The sequence below is a fragment of the Zalophus californianus genome, chromosome 10 (genome assembly GCF_009762305.2).
Source record: "Zalophus californianus isolate mZalCal1 chromosome 10, mZalCal1.pri.v2, whole genome shotgun sequence".
NCBI classification, from domain to species: domain Eukaryota; kingdom Metazoa; phylum Chordata; class Mammalia; order Carnivora; family Otariidae; genus Zalophus; species Zalophus californianus.
The window spans coordinates 41,167,763-41,186,865 of record NC_045604.1 but is presented as its reverse complement, the minus strand read 5'-3'; the positions used below and the strand labels follow the sequence as shown (position 1 = coordinate 41,186,865).

The 19,103-nt window shown below is 54.0% G+C and overlaps 1 protein-coding gene across 2 annotated transcripts in view; it reads right to left on the bottom strand.

Annotated features, from left to right (window-relative positions):
* The window catches only part of LHX4 (LIM homeobox 4), a 41,234-nt gene extending 33,395 nt beyond the window's left edge, over window positions 1-7,839 (bottom strand). Inside the window, exons 1-2 of one of the 2 annotated variants that reach the window (XM_027612731.1) lie at window positions 7,695-7,839; window positions 6,177-6,310 (exon numbers count right to left, since the gene is read on the bottom strand). In XM_027612731.1, the coding sequence (XP_027468532.1) occupies window positions 6,177-6,252 (76 nt within the window). In that variant the 5' untranslated portion in view covers window positions 6,253-6,310; window positions 7,695-7,839. The remainder of the gene's footprint in view (window positions 1-6,176; window positions 6,311-7,694) is intronic. The other variant, XM_027612732.1, reaches the window with a different exon arrangement.
* Between the last annotated feature and the right edge of the window lie 11,264 nt (window positions 7,840-19,103).

The window sequence follows — 19,103 nt, the reverse complement described above, 5'->3', positions numbered from 1 at the left end:
GCCGGGGTCATCAGGTCACTGTTCAAAACCCAAGACGCCCCTGTGGGCCGTGTTTTGTCTACTCACTGGAAAGAAATTGCTTTGCCGGTTTCCTGCCTCCATCGACCCCCACCTCACCTCTAGGAGGACGCAATTTTAAAAAACTCGACCCTGGTATTTATTTGCAGTGATGTAGGCGGTCTCCAAGACGTCTTGAGGACTCGCGTTGCTCTAATCCCCTGAGCATTCAGCCAACATTCTTGCCTTAATCCCGCTTCGTTTTTGGCGTGTCAAGAGCGAGGTACACCTAGCATTTGGTCTTCCTTCAACTTCCTGCCGCTCCCGGTCTTATCCCGCCCGGGCCTGGCTAATAATTCCTCTCCTTCCTGATTAGTTTCACCCTTCAGATCCCTTTAAAGGACATTCACTCTGCCGTCGAAAAAAAAAAAAGTTAAAAAAAAAAAGTTCCATCCCGGACGAAGCCATCCCCCTGAGCGCCCCAGACTGAAGCCTGCCCTCCGACCCGGACCGGCCGTGGCTTCCTCTATAAGGCAGGTGCAACCTGCGGCCGGCGCCATTGCGCCTCTCCCCGCACCCAGTGGCACGGTCGAATTTAATTTACTGCATCAGCTGCCCAGGTAGAGACCTCATCTCTTGTGAGCCCGCCACATTTCGAGCTCTCGTCGAGGTCCGCTAAGCGCTGGGAGCAGGGTCGGGAGCCGAGGTTCGAACCCCCGCAGAGCGCGCGGGCTGCGCGGACCTCGCAGACCCGCTGGCTGCCTCCAAGATCCGTGCATAAGTAGCCGCTGCCCAAATGGGAAGAATGCTTTCCAAGGGTTAAAGTCTCGGAAAGCCTTGGGCCGCTGGCGTTGGAGTTTAGTTTTGCTTTCCCAAATGCTTGGCGAGAAGTGGGTATGGGGAGAAAGAGAGGTGTCGGCCCGGCCTCCCTGGGCTGGGCACTCTGTCGGCGCTCCCGCTTTCCGCGCCTTTCCCCGCGGGTTAAGTCTCTGCCGCCGCTTCAAAGGGGCAGGAACCGGGCCCCAAGCTTGGCCAGTCCCCGCTCGCTGGGGCCGCGCGGGAGAGAAAGCCGAGAAATGGAACGGGCAAGGTGGTTGGAGGGAAAGGGCCGAGGCGCAGGAATGCCGAATGTGGCGCGCGCGGTGGACACGGAGGTCGCCCGTGCCTTGCCCCCTTCGCAGGCACGACCTCTACCTCGGGCTGAGGGACGCGGGGTGCGCAAAGCCGGCTCTCCTAGATGGGCCGTCCTGTGCGCACTTGCTCCCATTGGCAAGCCCTCAACACCCAGGGCACGCGTCGAGCCAGCGCACAGCCCCCGCAGGTACGCTGCAAAACCCTGTTGAACGAATTCAGCTCGCTGGGCCCCCCAGACCAGCGCCTACCCGCCGGACGGAGGAGCTCTGCCCGCGGCGCGCGGGGGACACGCAGGTCCCACTCCCGGACCCAAGGCCGTCTCGCTCCCGCCCAGCCCCGCCTGGCCCTGGTTTTCCACGTGCCCGCACGGCGGCCAAGCGAAGAAACAACTCGAGTAGGGTCCTGCTTCCTCATCTCAGTCCCGACTTTCCATCTTTCCCGATCACTGGGGACCTCTCAGGGCAGACCTTCGCCCCTCACCCTCCCCGCCTGTCCGCTCCCCGTCCGGGTTAAACCTTTAATTCCGCTCCTTGAGCGCACTGGGGCCGCGCCCGGCCAAGGAGGGCTCCCCTCCACCCTCGCCGCCCTCTTTGATCCAGACAGTGGAACCGGGGAGGTCGGAGCCCGCTCGCTCCTCGGGCGCCCTCGGCCACCCGGCTCCGCAACGAGGTGCTGTTGTGATCACCCGGCTTTCTCCAAATTCCCCTCCGGGTGGAGCGAAGCTCTGGCCCGAGGCTGGGGTGGGATCCTCCAGGTTAGGGAATCGGAATCCCCAATTCGCGAGGCCTGAATCTGCCGGCGGGGACAGGCACCAGTCTGACCTTTAAAAGTTGGCTCGCTCCTGACAATATTTTTGTGACGCGGGGAAGGAGATTTGTGGTGCCCGGGGCTGCTGTCTGAATTTCTGTATCGGAATCTGAATCAATCAACATCTCTCTGTCTCTCCGTATATATAATATATGGAGGTATATATCATAATCATACAATAAAGTTTTTCCTTGTTTTTCTTTCCAGCACCATCAGGAAAGGCAGGAATGGAAAGAAGCTCGAATCGCTGCTCCAGAGTTTGAGAGACCTCCTGGCCCTGGAAATGAGTCCCTTTCCACCCCTTAAGAAATAGTATGCAAGAAGGATGATAAGGTCGGGAGTGAGGACTCGAATGGAATCCATGCTAGAAGATTTACCGGACGCATCCGCAGGTGCCCCAGAAGAGGAGAAAAGGTAGCGGGGCGTCCTAGAGAAGTTCTTCACCCAGATCCTACCACATACACAATCAAATACCCTTTACTCACAACTTCGGGGTTTGCAAGAGCTGCAAGAAGTAGATATTTTAGGAGATAAGGGTGGGACGGGAGATGCCCTGGACATGTTCCCCGTTTATCACTCCCTGCCTGGACCCAGCGGGTCGCTCCTTTCTCCCACCAGGGTTGGCCAGCTCTCCAGCCAGCAACCCGGAGGCCGTCGGGGGCCATTGTCCTTTCCCTTGGTGCCCGGGGAAACTACGTGGGAGACAGGCCAAAACCGAGGGCAAGGGGCAATAAAACATCCACCTCCCTGTTATGTCCCTCACTGTTCCGAGTCGTCTTGGCAGGCAAGAGGGGCCAGCGGGCGGAGATGCGTGGGGAAACCGATGAGTTCAGGGAGGAGACAGGTTCAGAGGAGGATCAGGAGGCGATCGTGGAATCCAACACTGCCGCCCCCCCCCCCCCCCGGGGTCGGAACTGTGAGAATTCGGACCTGGCATTTCTACAGCCCAGAGGGAGGTGGCGGGAAGACCTGAGCAGAAGCAGGCTGTACCCATAATGAGAGAGAACCGCAATCCTAATTGTGGGCCAAGTAGCTGGGACCCGCCAGCTTAGGACAAGGTCCCTTTCTGAACCTATCCACCTAGCCAGAAAAAAAACTACCCAAGGCCCTGGGCCCACGCTGGACAGGACCTCCACTCATGCTGGACGTGAACCTCAAGGTGCAGCCTCACACAAACAGTGCTCCTGTCACCCAGAGCAAGGAGCTGGGGGTTTTGAGTTCCTTAGAACACACTGACCAAAGACAGGAACCGGGCTGCCCGGAACCCGGCAGAGATTTAAAAGGGGGTGGGGCTCTACCTCCCTACTCCAGGGTTCTCTTGGGGATCACTCCCAGACTCCTCCCACCGATTCCTCCCAAGCTTCTTGCCCCAGGCTGATGCCCCTCAAACAGATGAGGATCCTCAAGCTTGTCTGGAGAAGTCTGAGCCAAGCGTGGGCCCCATCAGGCCGCCGCAGAGCTGTCGAAGCCGCAAGGCTCTCATCAGCCCTGCAATGTCTGTGCGGGGAAGCAGGAGGAGGGTGACCATGCTGACAAGTCCGCCCAGGAGCGAGCAGTGGTGGGAGGTGGGGGGTGGGGGGGTGGCGGTGGTGGTGCAGAGAGCCAGGAATAAGCTCGCCAAGAGAGAAATTATTACACTACTTGGTTAACGTTTTCCTTAAGGGAATGCACCTCACCCACCCTCAAAAGAATATTCTAACTGCCTCCCAAACAAACTGGATTCAAACTCCTAAAATGCCCCTATGAGGCCAGGGCACCAGAGGGACCCAGGTTGGGGTATCCCTACATCTGTGCAGCTCAAGGTAAAGAAACCAAATATGCCTGTGTGTGTGCCCCTGGCGGGGGGGGGGGCAACCCAGACCTTCCAGTTGTAGGGTTGGAAGAACCATTGCCAGAGAGCCTTTCTGTTGTCTCCACTCTCCCTAGGTTTAAACACCCACAGGCCTGGGATGACCCTTCTTCTTCCCTGAGGTCTAAGGGCATGTCCCCCCCCACACCCCCCAGAGAGTTGTTAGGCCAGTGGGCCACCTGTTCCAGAAAAGAGAATGGTGGTGTTTATGTGTGTGAGGGGACCACACCCCACCTATGCCCAGTTCTCTGCACCAACAGTCACATCTGCTGGAAGGGGATGAGTATGTTCCATGCATGCCCCCCGCCAAAAAAAAAAAAAGCTGGACTGCAAGTCTTCAGGGATTGGGCCCCTCAGTTTTGGCCACTGCTTCCTTCAACAGGCCCCAGAACCAGGGCAAGACAAAAGGAAAGGCAGACCAGCCCCTCCTGGTTCGGCATTGCCTCTGCTGGGCAGCCCTGGGATGAGACTCCCACTCTCTGCTTCACTGAGTTCTCCACAGTTGGAACCCAGACTGGAGCCCTGGTGAACTGTAGCTCTGAAGGCAAGTTTTAGGCATTTTAGGAAATCGAGTTCCTGACGTCGAAATCAAGGTTGTCTCTGAGTAAGAGAAACAAAAAGTGAGACATCGAAGTGTGCTGAGCGCCCCAGGAAAGGATGTCAGAGCAGAGCACTCGGCCCTCTTTGCGTCCTGACAGGCCACCTACGGACCACAACTATTAAAGCACAGACGTACTGGGCGACAAGGCCACGAGCCACACACACGCCTTCCGCCCATTCACACGCTCCCCTCACTCACGCAGAGCTACAGTCCGTCTGTGTTTCCGTTTCTGCAGGGGCTGAGAACCCACTCCCTCCTTGCCCGCGGTGGGGTGGGAGCAGTGAGGGCAGCAGCGGACCCCGAAAGCCTTCTACAGACACATCTAGGTCAGCAGGCAACTTCCCAACGCGCGACGCAGACGTGGAACCGTTTGCCAACAGTTGACAGGAAAAGACACAAAGGATAACTGCAGGATACAGTCAGAGAACAACCTACATAGGTTTGGGGGAAGCCATCCTCTTCCAGTTCCTTCTCAAAAACTTCCCAGGGAAGCCCAGGACACACACGATCGCCAGCCTGCCCTTTGAGGTATGGCCCAGGCAGAATCCCTGCGGCGGAGAGCCGGGGCGCAGGAGGGCGCAGGAGGGCGCAGCCGCGCGCCCTCCGAGTTCGTAAGTAGACACCATTATTTTATTTACTTAAAATAAACCTCGAGGACGTAGCTACCGCTCCACTAAAGAAATCGCGGACGGAAGCACAGTCCCTTGGCAAGCGGAGTGAGGGAACCGTTCCCTCTCCACGGTGCGCAGGGGTGTTGCGCAGAGTCCGCGAGCCTGTACGGCAGGACTCACTAGGCACCCGCCGTGCGCGCGCGATGCCTCGGGACCTGCTCCGGCCTCCGCACAGATTCTCCATCGAAGACTCCGTTGGGGAGTGCGGGACAGAGACAGGCTCCCTCCGGGAAAATGCCTCAGCGCGCACACCCAAACACACACAGAGACCTGGGGATAAACACGCCTCGAGCTCCCGCAGTCTTGCTAATATCGGGCGCGGGAAAGAAAGTGGGTGGGCGAGCAAAGCGCCCAGATACCTTAGGGGCACCCTATGTGTCTCCCCTGCCGAGTCCAAGCCGTCCGGAAAGTATGTCCTCGCCTGCGCAAAGGCTGTACCCCGAGTTCACAACTTCGTCCCGGCGCTTCCCCCTCCCCTGCATTCCTCGGCTAGCTGGAACATGGCGAGTTGACTTCCTCACTAAAAGCAGGCAGTCGCCGGCGGCGCAGGCTGCGGGCGCCGCGGGCAGCAGCGGCTGAGGACGCACCGGGCGCGCACGCCCTGCGCGCGGGGACAGAGCGTGTGGCCTGGGCTTCCGCGCCGCCAGCCCCGGGGGCGGGGGACGCGCTCTCCAACTTCCCGCCAGCTGGGGTGAAGTTGCACTAGCGGTACTTCGAGCTTCGACCGGAACCCCAGGAGGGAGGGTGCTTTACGGGGACCACCCCAGCCCTCAGGCCTGGCCTGCAGTTCGTTCCCCTGGTGTCCCCAAACAGCACTCTGCCAACGCTCCTAGAAAAGCCATGGGCTGGAGATGCGGGGTTCGGTACCCTCCGCTGGCCCCGAGCACGCTCGGGAGCCTTTCACTTTCGGCCCCCAAAGCCAAGAGCCAGGCCCTTTAAATGCACTCTGGCCGGTGCCCCTGCCCTGTGACCGCCTCTGCGCCGGGGCTGGCGGCCCCTCGCCCCGCCCGGCCCCTCCGGTCCAGGCTACACGCAGCGTCCGACCCGCCCCGTACCGGCCAAGGCTGCTGGCTGTCTTGTTATCGAATTAAATCAGCGAGAAAGGGGGGTGTCTTACGTTGCATCGGCACACCAAGCATCTCCGGGAGCCCCTTGACAGCCCCCTCCGCGGGGACAGCTGCGCTCTGCATCATCTTGGAGCGAGAGCCGGGGAGTCGCAGTCTACGGAGATCTCTTGCTCTCTCGCTTAAGCTGGATTCAGAAATTTGAAAATAATAATAAAAACCCCAACTAGGCCGCCGAAGTCACGGTGGAAGCCGGACCCTCCGCCTCTCCGGGAGGATTCCACAGGCTGGCTGGCCCCCTCCCCCCGCCAGCCCTCAGTCTGTTTCAAATCCCTTTGATCTCGCTCTCCCGGGTAGGTGCACATCCCGGGTTGAGGAGACGCTGTTGCTGCAGCTCTGGCTTTTTTCCCCTCCTCCTTCCCCCGCCCGCTTCTCTCCCCCTCCCCCTCCACCCTTCGCGTGCCGGCCGCCGGGGAGGCCGCGGTCACCCAGGCATTTTGATTCATTCACACTGCAGGAACGGCCGTGACGTCGCTTTCCGCAGGGAGGCCCGCCCTTCAGCCAATCCCCACACCCGGCAGCGGGCCGCGGACCCCGGCCGGAGTGGGGGGTCCCGGCGCCCCGAGTGTGGAGGGTCGCGCAGGGGGGCGGGGCCGCACCGAACGGGGCGGGGCCTCGCGGGACGCCGTTCCCCCCGCAACCTCCCCCCTCCGTCCCTGCGCCCCGCCGTGCGGGCTCGCGCCCCGGGTATAAATACTGCGGCGGGCTCGACCGCTGCAGCAGGTGCTCCTGGACGGCGGAGCCCCGGGCTTGCGGGTTTCCGTGGGTCTTGCGGGGGTTTCGGACCCGGCCGGCGGCTCGTATCCCCACTACCCCTCCATTCGGGCCAAAGGATGGGGAAGGGCGTGGCAGACCCTCCGAAGACCCGGGCCGCACGGCACAGTCTTCCGCTCGCGCGCTCTCGGCCCCCGGTTTCTCTCCGCCCGGGACTCCATCCTCCATCCTCCAACTCCTCCTCCTCCTCGTCTCCTCCGGCCAATTCCTTTCCCGCCGGCGCTTCTCAGCCCTTGCTCTCTCTCCCCCGCGTCTGGCTGAGGCTAGGCCAGGGACAGCCAGTACTCGGCCAGGAAGGCTCGAGTCACGCCGCGGGCAGCGGCGGGCGGGCGGGGGAAGGCGGCCGGGGGCTGCGCGCGGAGGTGGCCGGGCTTGGACTCCCGATGCGCGCTCCCGCTCGCCGCGGCCTGCCGCGGGTACTCCGCGCTTCCCTCCTCCTTGGCCCCGTCGGGTCCCCGCGCCTTTTGGCTGCCGGGCTGCCGGCGCCGCTCTGCCCACGGCGGCTCAGCTGGGTCCTGTCCTCGGTCCCCAGGGAGCGCTCTGCCTCGCCTGCTGCAACCGCGGGCGCTTTGAACAATTCCGGAACCTCGTGCGTGCAGGGCGGCAGCGCGCACACGGACACCCGGGCTAACCGGGTTAGAGAGAAGGGGCATGTGTGCTTATTGTATTTACAAGGCACACACGCACACTTAAATTCTCAACGCCAGTTCCTGGCGGAAATAAAACAGAAGGCCCACCTCTGGGGCACGTCGCCGCCAAGGGTCTCTAAGGCTTCATCAGCTTGCTCGACGCCACTTGGCTGCAGGCGCGGGAAGCCCACCTCCCCTGCCACAGGACCCAGAGGCTCTACGGATTCCACCCTCGCGACGCCCCCATCCTGAATTCGTTCCAGAGATGTAAACAGATGTGCCTTCCCAGCCTAGTCAAGTCCAGCTTGGGTGGGGAACGGGACGGTGTGCCCCCCTCTCCAACCTTACAGAGCGTCCCCTGGTTTTTCTCCTGGCGTTGTCCCTAAACAAGGGACACCAGGGGCGGTGAGGGACGAATATGAAGATGGGGAGGAAGGCATGGTCGTCTACGCTTAGAATTTGTCTTTGATGAAGTCACACAGTGACTTCTATGTGTCCTGGTACTGGGTTGGCATCATTTCTTGCCCTGTTGACCTGCGAGGTGACTCCAATACGCAAGAAACCCGGTGACATTTTCGGTGTTTACCAAAATGTTTTTGTTTTGGTTTTACAAAAATGTAACTAGTAAACAAATACGAGAAAATGCCACCTTCATTAGCAAAGACACGCAAAGCAATACATCATAGTACAGACTTCTGTTTTGTGTGTTAAACGACCAGGGAGGGAATCCTAGAATTTGGTGCTGGTGAAGGTACTTTGAAACTGGTACTCTCAGTACTGCTGGTGTGCTAATAAACTCTTAAATCCGTTAGGAAAGCAATTTGGCAATATGTATCAAATCCCATAATTTTTTCATATCCTTTAGCTCATATAATTTAGCTCATATAATTCCACTTTTGAGTGTGTGTTCCACAGAAATAATACAAAATGTGAAAATAATATTTCAAACATGAAGATGCTTATTACAGCATTATGGTTTGGAGGAAAACAAAACCAAAACCAAAAACCTCTGCTATCCCACAAAAGAAAAGTGGTTTTGGTAAAGTAGAATAAATTTGCTTGGTAATATGTTATACGATTATTGAAACTAATTATGAAATCTAGCAACATGGGAATGCTTGTGAAACACTAAAATTTTAAAAAGCGTGATACAATATTATATGATTCTAAGTTTTCCAAAATGTTAGTCAAAGATGAAAGCAGTGTTAATACCTATTGTTGGCTAGGTAGGGTGTGGAGAAATCAGAAAACAATTTTCTGGTGGGGATGCAACAAGGAACAATGTTTTCTGAGGGCACTTTGGCAATGTATTTTATAGCCTAAAAATGTGACCCAATCCATATAGAAATTTAGTCACAAAAAATAATCAGGAAAATTTATAAAGATGTAGTTACAAGGATGTATATAACATTTTTAAAAGAGAATAAACTACATATCCAGCAATAGGGGATTATTAAGTTAATTTTACTCTAATTTGAGTAAATAAAATGTATGTTATATTGTTGTTAGAAAATGCAACAGAAAAAATATTTAATAATGTAGAATAGTGAGGTTTATTAGGGTGAATATGAAGCAGTATGAACTATAAGGTTTTTTTTAAGCAGGATAGATAGAAAATATATGTTAAAATATGAAAGTGGTTACCTGTACAGTGGATACTTTTATTTCCTTAGTTTTCCTTTTTTTAAGTTTCCTAAATTATCTTATAAAGCAGAGAAAACTAATAAAATTGCTTTTGAAAACATTGAGAAAACACCGAAAGAAAATATATCAAAATGCTATTCAAAAACCTATTGGGAGAAAAGTATATTAGGGAGATATATTACAGAATTTTTTTCTTTTTTCTCTTTTCCAGATTTTCTGTAAACCGGTTACATTTTTTTCCAGTAATATTAGTAAAAGATAAAATATATGCAGTGAAATGTCAAGCAGATGTGGTAGTGACTTTTATAATTAAAAATTATATTTTTAAAATGCTTTCTGCAGTTCCTGCTCGCCTGGTATGAACCTGCCTGTGTCCTGCCCTCTTTTCACTGCCTGTCACTAGCCTGTCACTGGGTGAGGGGCAGCATGACTGTGGAGGACTCTCCTGTGCCCACCACCCAGCGCTGACTCAGCAGATGCCATTCTTACCTTTATCCAATGGCACAAGAGCCCTGGGACGTGCACTGGTTTCTCAGTTCTTCAACTTGTGGGCAGCAGCTCCCCTGCACCCCAGTGCATCCTCACTCATACCCCCACTGCAGCTCAGCCAATAAATGCCCTTTCCACGTTCCAAGACTTTTCTAGAAGTATGAGCTGGGTTCCATTCTCAGCATCTTCCATTAACAGCATACATCTGCCGAGGCATTCACTTCCTTCCTGGGGCCTCCACTTCCCCATCTGTAAATGAGGAAACCCCCGTGAAAAGCTTTCCTTAAGTAGATTTTCTAGTGCCTATGGCTGCTGATAGCAACAGGAACAATATAATAGCATACAATGGTAATAAGAGCCACCAATATTTATTGACAGTTTGAAACTGTGCCAGGCACCCAGGTAAGTGCTTCTACCTACATAATCCATCTTTTTCCTTATAACAATTCAATAAATGGTATTGTCATACCTATCTGGAGGGTGAAAAAGCTGAGGCTAACGGGGGCTAAGGTAGTCTCTACCCCCAGAGAACGCGAGGGAATGGCTGAACCCCACAGGAAGTACTCTCTGGTGGATCTATGTGGACCTAAACCTCTGAGCTGACAGAGCAGGGGTCTTCTCGGTGAAAGCCACCCAGGGCTGGCAGGTGACCCACCAGGAGCGATAGTCTTTAGGGTGGACCTGTGGCTTTCGGCTACAACTCACTCGGAGGGTGGGCACCAGAGGATGGGTCAGTGGTGATGTGGCTTTCCCCAGGTCTGAGTTCTCTCAGGGCAGTCGATCAATACAAGTTTCTGGTGCTTTCTGGACATCTACACATTACATTTCTGGGAACCAAACTCAACATGTCAGTGGATCCAATGCTGAAGGAAGAATCCCTAGAAACCCAATGTAGGGAAATGATTATAGCTTGCATTTGTCTAGCACTTTACAATTTACAGAGTTCCTCTACATATTTTATCTCATTTGATCTTCAATCATGCTGGGCTTAGGTATTATTATCATACCTAACAGAGAGGTTAAGTGGTTTGCCTAAGGTCACGCTGCTAATAAGTTGCAGAGCCAACTGGAGATTAAATCCAGCCTTTGACTCCCACTCTGGTCCTCTTTCCACTCTACACAGCAGACTTGCATGTCTTCTAACCCTTACATTTTAGGAGCTTCCCAGAGTGGGCGAGTTCACCCTCAGATGCCAGGAATTCTGAACCCCAGCCTCTTTCTCCACTTACCACTCCTGTTCCCCATCAGCCCATCTCCAATCACCGCCTCCTTGTCCTCCTGCCTCTCCAACCCTCTTTCATCATTTGCATTTTGAAACTGTTTCCTTAATTATTCCCCTGCTGTTGGAAACCTGCTCTCCCCCTTCTCTGTGGCATCCTTTGATTTATCTCTGTCTGGATAACAGCTCCCCGATTCTCCTTGGGGAATCCAATTTTCATTCATTTTTCTGCTGAGCTAGATTGATATAGACCCTCTGCCCTGGTCCATATTACTCATCCCAGCAGAGAGAACCGGGGAGACCAACCCTCAGCCCGGCCTCTGGGGAGCCACTGTCTTGTTCAGGGAGCCACAAGGAGTTCTCCAATAAAAGGACAGGGGCCTTTGCTCTTCCCCATCTGTCCACCTAGTCCTTCCAGTCATTTGTCAAGGGCCCCTTTCGCGAGCCACCACTTTGTCATTTGTCTCCTTCTCTTCCCAGAACCTTCCAGGGATCTGCCCCCACCCCCAGGATGCTGATCAGAAGGCAGTTGCTGCTTAACCTAACCCTGGCCTGTGTCCTTGACACAGGAATTGAAGGGACACGGAAAAGAGATGGTTCTGCCCCTGGGCATCTAACTCGCAAGATAAGATTCTGAAGCAGTAAGTGGCTGAGAAACAGAGTAAGACAAGAGCACTGGGATCCTCAGAGGAAGAAGGAAGGTGACAATAGCTAACATTTAGATCAACAGCACTGCTCTAAGCGCTCCATGTGTGTTAACTCATTCAATCCTCACAAACCCTTTGAGGCAGGTATTATTATTATCCCCATTTTACAGATGAGGAAACTGAGGCACAGAGAAGTCAAGTGACATGCCCAAGGTTGCACAGCAGTAGGCAGTGGAGTCAGGATATGATCACAGGTAGTCTGGCTTTATGTTTGCCAGCACCACCAGCATCATCATATAATTCTCCCTGGCATAGGAAAGTCCCTGGGCATAGCCAGGTGGCCGGTCCACACAGCGCCCATTACCTGGCAAGGCCAACTCCTCTGAGATCCATCTGTGCAACCATCACACCCCATGTCTGGGTGCATGAGAAGCTGGGGAATGAATCAGGGAATCTGGTCTCGTTCGAATTTCAGGGCTTATTCTCTTTCTTTCCCATCCAAAATCTAAAGTATCTTAGATCATTCCTGAATTCATGCACTCATTGAGCATCCATTGTATGTCAGCTCCTTCCTAGACCCTGGAAGACAATGACCTGGAGTTCCAAGTGCAGACAGTCCATAACTAGCTTTGCTCCAAAATTCCCAGCATTCCTGTGAGATAGTGTCAGCCAAGTTCCCCAGGTGCAATGAATGCATTCCTTATGCTGGGAGGGGGTTGGAGAATGGGTGAGCAAACCTTTGGGTTCTGGGCTGAATGAACGCAGAATCTCTGCGTTCAAATTCCAACTTGGATACAGCCTAAGTGGGGCAAGTTTGGCAGGGTCCTTCTCGTAGGCGAATTGGGGTAACAACAGTACTCTCCTCACAGGTGGTCGCTGGAAGCATCTAGGAGGCTCTCCCCTAGAAAAGTTGGCTGGCATCATTATTGTACCCCTTCTGCAGTATTGTGTCTGTTTTTCTTTTCTTTTCTTTTTTTTTCTTGCTTTATGTTTATGGGAGAAACCAGGGGACAAGAAACTAACTCAGGTGTTTTCAAGCAAAGACTAGAACTTGGGAGCTCTTCTTTCCTAAAAACGTTCTTTGGGGAAGAAAAAGATCCATGGTGGTGGGGCCATTCTTTGGGGTTTTTTCCCCCCTTGGGGAGTAGAGGAGACCTGCTTCTCCAATATGGTTGCAAGCTGAGGTCCAGGTGCCAAAACTGCCCCTTGGGTGAAATTTCAGCCATCTTATGAAAATCTTCCTGCCGCCTAGGGCAAGTGATTTAAATTTGCCGGCCTCGTCTTCCTCATGTGTAAAATGGGGATAAAACCAGCCTACGTGGTAGGGTCTAGTTGGATTCGAGAGAATGGGTATAAACCCGGGAGCCCAGTGCTCCACACACAGAAGACTCTCAAATGTCACTGCGGTGGTTAAGAACGGTGACCCACAGTATTCATCAGATGGCTCTGCTCCTTCTGCCTGCTTCTCCACAGCACACGGAGATCTTCTTGGCAGAAGCCCCTCTGCCCGTGCACCCTGCAATTATGCTCTTTGTTTTTAAAGCTGACTTAATATCCAGGTTTGTTTAAAGAACCTGGACTCTGCACATTGAACCACTGTCAGCCTTTCTCCCTGTGTTCTCTCTTTAAGCTCCAGGGCTCAGAGGCATCCTGAATCTGAGGAAGAGCTTCGTCACCCACATCTTCATGGGGCTCTACAGTTTGTGAAGGGCTGTCGCATGCCTTTGCTCACCTAGACCTCCTCAGATAGGTGGGGCCCCTGGCATTAAGACCGCATTCCCGATGAGGATGCTAAAGCCCAGGGAGAGAGAGCAGTCTGCACTACTGGATGAGGGCGCAGACCCGCATGGGACCGTTTCTCAGCCACTGAAGAGGGGGCTGTGGGGTCGGGGAGGGGTGGGACATCCCGCCTGGCTCCATCTGAAACGAACTGCAGGTGTCAAGGCTAATCTATCAAATAACCCCGTCATCATCTTGGCGAAAGACTTTTACTGGAGGAGCTTAACTCAGCAGTTTCCTCTCAGGAACTGACTTACCACCAAAAAATGTAGATGTGTTAGATGTGGGCAAAGGAGACAGGAGACCGGCCCAGGAGGCTCATGGGGGGCAGGGGTGAGGCAGGGTCCGACTCCCGACCCGGGAGCCAGGTGGACAGCATGGTCAATGCCTGCCGGAGTGTTGTCCGCTCTGAGCCTCCATCTGCTGATTTGTATAATGAAAGAGTAAGAGCACCTGCCTGACAGTCTTGTCACCGGAGGGCTGTAGCCGTTAGCACAGGGCCCGGCACACAGAGTCCCCGCTAATGTCGGCTCTGATCAGAGTGAAAGGACAAGGAGCTCGACACCTTTGGCATCCCTCACTGCTTGGCCTCCTCCCCTGCTCATAGCCCGGGCTTACCCGGAAGGGGCTTGCCCTTGGTCACCAAAGCCTTCTGCTTAAAAACACAGGTCCCCAGAGAAGGACCGGGACACTGTCACTATGGCCACTTTGGATGGTCAAGGAAGAAATACTGAGAGCTTCGGGGGACAAAGGATTTCTCCAAGGCCTCATCTGAGGAAGCATTCTGTAGAAAACATAAATCCTGGCTCGACTCTACATCCGAGTTTTATGGCTATGAGAAGTTAAACTCTCTGAGCCTCCGTGTTCCTGTGTTCACTGGATCTGATAATACTCAGATCATTCTCCTGAGAAGGGGGTGTTGGGGGATTGTATGAGATCCAACTTGAAAAGCTCCTAAGGCAAATGCTCCATGAATGCTCATTCTATTCCCCAGCTCTTGCACACAGAGGTCCTCAGATTTACTATGCACGTAAATCCCTGGGGCCTTTTGTTTAAATACAGATTCTGATTCAGCTGGTCTGGAACCTGAGATTCTGCATTTCTAACGAGTCGCCAGGCCATGCTGATGCTGCCGGCCTGTAGGCCACACCGCGTGGGAATGCTCTAGGACTCCGTGGTCCACTGTGGTGGCTGCTAGTCACAGATGGCTACTGAGAACCAACATGTGGCTGGTCAGAAACGAGATGTGCTAGAGAGGCAAATGACATGCTGGATTTCAAAGACTTAATCCAAAGAAAAGAATGTAAAATATCTCCTTAAGATTTTTAAAATTTTATTACACGTTGAAATGATAACATTTTGGATATCTTGGATTAAATTAAATATATTCTTAATTTCCCTTCTTTCTTTTATTGGCATGGCCACCAGAAAACCAAAACTTACTCAAGTGGCTGGCCTCGTGTTTCCAGTGGACAGTGCTAGCCTAGGATATTTAGACTTGGATGTACTGCACGCACGCACACACACACATGCACACGCACACACACACACACGCATACACGCACACTCACTCACTCAGCAGTCCCTTTTCCTCCTAGCACCTAGCACAGTTTCTGGCACCAAGTAAGGGACTAATAAGCCCTTGCTGGGTAATGTGCAAAGAGGATGCCCACAAATGTAGCCCCAAAAGACATGGGCCCCACACACTGATGAAGGGACCTCAGCTGCACAAGAGAGCAGGCGGGGGCTGAGCAGGTGGCTGTGCCTGAAGAATCACCATCTCCCCCTTGCTGTTGACCTTGACCTGCCACCCATCCATTCTCCATCCTCCTCAGCCCCACCCTCTGCTCTTTTCAAGGTTCTGATGGCAAAGAAAAAAAGGAATTCTAGTGTTCCCTCCCCAGAGCTTGCCAGATAAAGAGGGTAGTCATGGGATCGCCTGGAGTCCAGGGACCAACCCCTCTGTGCCACACAGGCTTCCTGCCTTCCCCGAAAGCCACCTCCGCTAACCTGTTCCCCTCCCCCAGGGTGCTCTTTGTGGTCCTCGCGGCATCCCTGCTTGGGGGGGGGTAGGTGGGAAAGCCCATGAGCACGGGGCGGGGGCACAGGCAAGACATGAACTTGCACAGACCTTCCTGAGCCCTTACCAGAGCCCAAGGGGCTCTCAGAGAAAGAGATGGAAAGCAGCTTCTGAAGATGCCCGCCCACCACCTGCCACCTCCACCCTGGAATTAGCAGGGAAGAAGAAAGGACAACTCAGTCCAGATTCCCACATCTTTCATACTCCCAATGACCAGCGTCAGGTTTCAGGACACTGCAGGCTGAGAGCTGAGAGTATGGGGTGTCTGGAGGGAAAACCAGCCCAGGAAAGGCTCTAGCGAGCCAGGGGTAACCTTAGGGTCCCCAGAAACTGGGCTCTGCCCCAACGGCCGGGCTCTGAGCTGATTTCTGCCCACTCCATGGGGCACCGAGTGTGTGTACATGAGGCCCACGCCATCCCGCTTCCATAGCTCCCACACCCTCCTCCTGATGAGATCCCCTCCAAACCTCTGACACTGAGCAGGACAAAGAGAATTCTTGAAGCATGTGAACTTACCAGAGGTCAGGGGAAGAATCTGCCTTCATGGTGAGGCTTTGGAGGCTGGGAGTGGTTGTTGTCGCTGAATGTGGGCAGCTTTAGAGGAAAGTCAGAGAATGGCAGGAGAGCAGCAACCCCATCTGGGGAAGGGGCTCAGCAGGTGGGGCAGGGGCTATTCCAAAGGAGGAGGCCAAATGGGTGGATTTGGACAGAGCCCGGAGGAGGCCCCTCTCCTCTTTTCTCTGAAAGAAGGTGCTCTGCTCCCCCCTGGAAGCTGGGGAAATAAGGGTCTGTCTGGGGGAGGGTAGCAGAGGGGCTGGAGACCGCCTCAGAGAAAATTAAATTGCACTTGAGGGCAAATTCTATTAGGGAATAGAGCCTGTCTCTCAACAGCCTGCGTCCATTTAGGTGATTAGTTCAGCCCAGCACCTCCACCCCAGAGCCTGGTGAGCTCTGTCCCTCTGCTGGGGGAGCCAGGCTTGTGGCCTCTGGGGACCCAGCTGCCCCTGCTCCCCGCTCTTGCCCCCCAGCCAACCCCGGGAGGACCCTTCTCTCAACGCTCACAGCCCCCAAGCTCTTTGAAAGGGCCCAGGAGGGCATGAACACCCCAGTGTTCGCCTAGAACATCCCGGGCGGTGGGGGTGTTCAGGAACAGACACGGAAAACAAGGGGAGGCCACACCAGAGAATGGAGGCAGGACTTCCCCTGATGAGGGAGAGCCCCCAGGCACTGGGATGGGCAGCAGGCTGGAAAGCAGGAAGGATCTGGGTAGGGGGATAAGGGAGAAGAGAGAAGGTGACGCGGTGAGTGAATGGGCAAGCAGAAAAACAGGGCAGGAGCAAGACGTAGGGCTCGGATCCGCAGAATTTGGAAGTAGGTACAGAGAAATATAAGTGGCTGACATTTGGAGAAGGTCAAATATAATGATAAATTAATAGAATGTAATGGTAAATGGTGTCATGAATTCATCTGGAAAATGGGCATAATCGTAATAAATTGTACCTTACGGGGCTGTGGTGCCACTTCAATGCACATTCTAGGAGTTCAGCAAGTGTTGAGGCTTATGATTAGCCATTGGTGCTGCGTTCATATGTTTGATGCTGGATCCAAGCTCTGGCAGCAGGGTCTAGACCTGAGGCGCCGGGAAGGCCCGCTTACCAGCCCCCAACCTCCCAGCCCCAGTGGCACCTCAGGTCCCTGCTTCACAGGCCAGTCACAACTGGCTGCACCCTCCCCCAGACCCTGTTGGCCACCTGCCCATGGAGATGGTCCAACCTCCCCTTCAATATTGGCCAGTGATAGGGGCGCCTGGGTGGCTCAGTCGTTAAGTGTCTGCCTTCGGCTCAGGTCGTGCTCCCAGGGTCCTGGGATCGAGTCCCGCATCAGGCTCCATGCTCGCAGGGAGACTGCTTCTCCCTCTCCCTCTGCCTGCCACTCCCCCTGCTTGTGCTCTCTCTCTGTGTCAAATAAATAAAAAAATAATAAAAAAATAAAAACATTAAAAAAAAATATTGGCCAGTGATAGAGTTTGCTTGATTTCCCTCAGTTTCTGGCTATACAATTATTTCATTTGCTTAATAAAACTTTATTAAGCACCTGAAATGTATCTTAAAAAGAACAGTGCACAGATTCCCGAACAAGGAGAAACAGGTACTGAAAACACGTAATGGGACATAAAGCATTGTCTCTGGCCTGTGGCATGAATTGTTCTAGTGTCTGTGACTCTCCTCTTCCAGGCTCCTCTAGGGCCCACCCAAGTGCCCTGGGACACAGAATTCCAGCCCCAAGTGAGCTTAACCTTTAAACCAAGGGTTAAGCGGTGTATTTACGTAGCTGGGGTGGTTGTGCTAGACCACATAGCAAGGGATTTGTGTTCTGTGGGGGTGTTCAGAAAGGGAAGGCCCTGAGGGAGGGAAAGAGAAAGTGTGTGGTGTGCTGGGGATGGGGATGTCCCCAGTCTTGAGGCTGCAGGCAGGTTCGTGATGTTGTTGACTGTGGCCTGAAGAGGGAAGCCCAGGCGCCTTCTGCCTTCTGTGGCCAGCCTGTCAGTGGGGCGGCTCCTGCCCAGAGATGGGCTCCAGTGAGCCTCTACCCAGACTCCGCCCCCTGCCCAACGTCAGGGTGAGAGTTTAGCATCTGAAGGCACTTGGTGAGTCCTGGGAACTAGCTGGTGTTGCAGATGGCCTGGAGGCTGCTCTGGTCTGTCTCCCAGGGTCCCAGCTTCCTGGTCTCAGACACCCCAATAGTGTTGACAAAGCCCTGATCCCTAAGAACAACCTCTACCCATTCACCCCCTTTACTAAAAAGGGGCAGGCCCCCCTTAGGATTCCAACGATCTTCATGACAAGAACATTCCTGATAACATGCCCTTGACTGGACTTGAGTACCCCTACCCTGGTCCAGGCACATAGTTATGGGGGCCCTCTCGGGTGGTTCTGAGAAGGCATTCCAGGACTGTTGATTCTCATGGGCTTCACCCTCCAAAAGCAATCTTACTGCAAGAGGCTTCAGCGCTGGGGTCCTTGGGCAAGTTGTTTAACCACAGGAAAATGGAGTAACACCTGCCTCTTGGGATGACACATGAAACAATAAGGCTCAGTACCGGGCTCTTAAGAGGCCTCTGTAGATGGTAACAAATGCTGTTATGAGGTCCTCTGCCCCTTTCTTTACACCTCTCTGCTGACAATAAAGAACCGGTCTTATTTACCATTACGCTTCCAGCTCCGAGGACAGGGCTCGGCCTATTACGGCATCTTGGGTCTTCGTAAATATTTGTTAAGTGAACGGGTGAGGGAGGGAGGGAGTTCCTAAGTCATCCACTGCTACAGCCCAGGAACGGGAGAAGCCTGAGCACGTCCTCCCTGGGGCAGTGGTGAGGCTCTGAGCTGCTGTGCTCCGAGCACCGAGCACCGTTGGTGGCCCTGTCAGGCCTGGTTAGGCTGTCGGACCCGTTATCGGTGTGGTCGCCGGCTGGATCCTCACGGTTACAGCTGTCAGGGCCCCACTTACCTCTCGCCCCTAATGGGCCCTGGCTTTTTATGGACTTCCTGCTCTCCCTCGGCGCTCTGCAGACTTTATTACATGGGCCCGGGGTCCCTGTGATGAGTTAAAGAAGGAGGGGAAAGCCTGGGATGGTGACCCGGCCACGGAGGCGCAGGAAA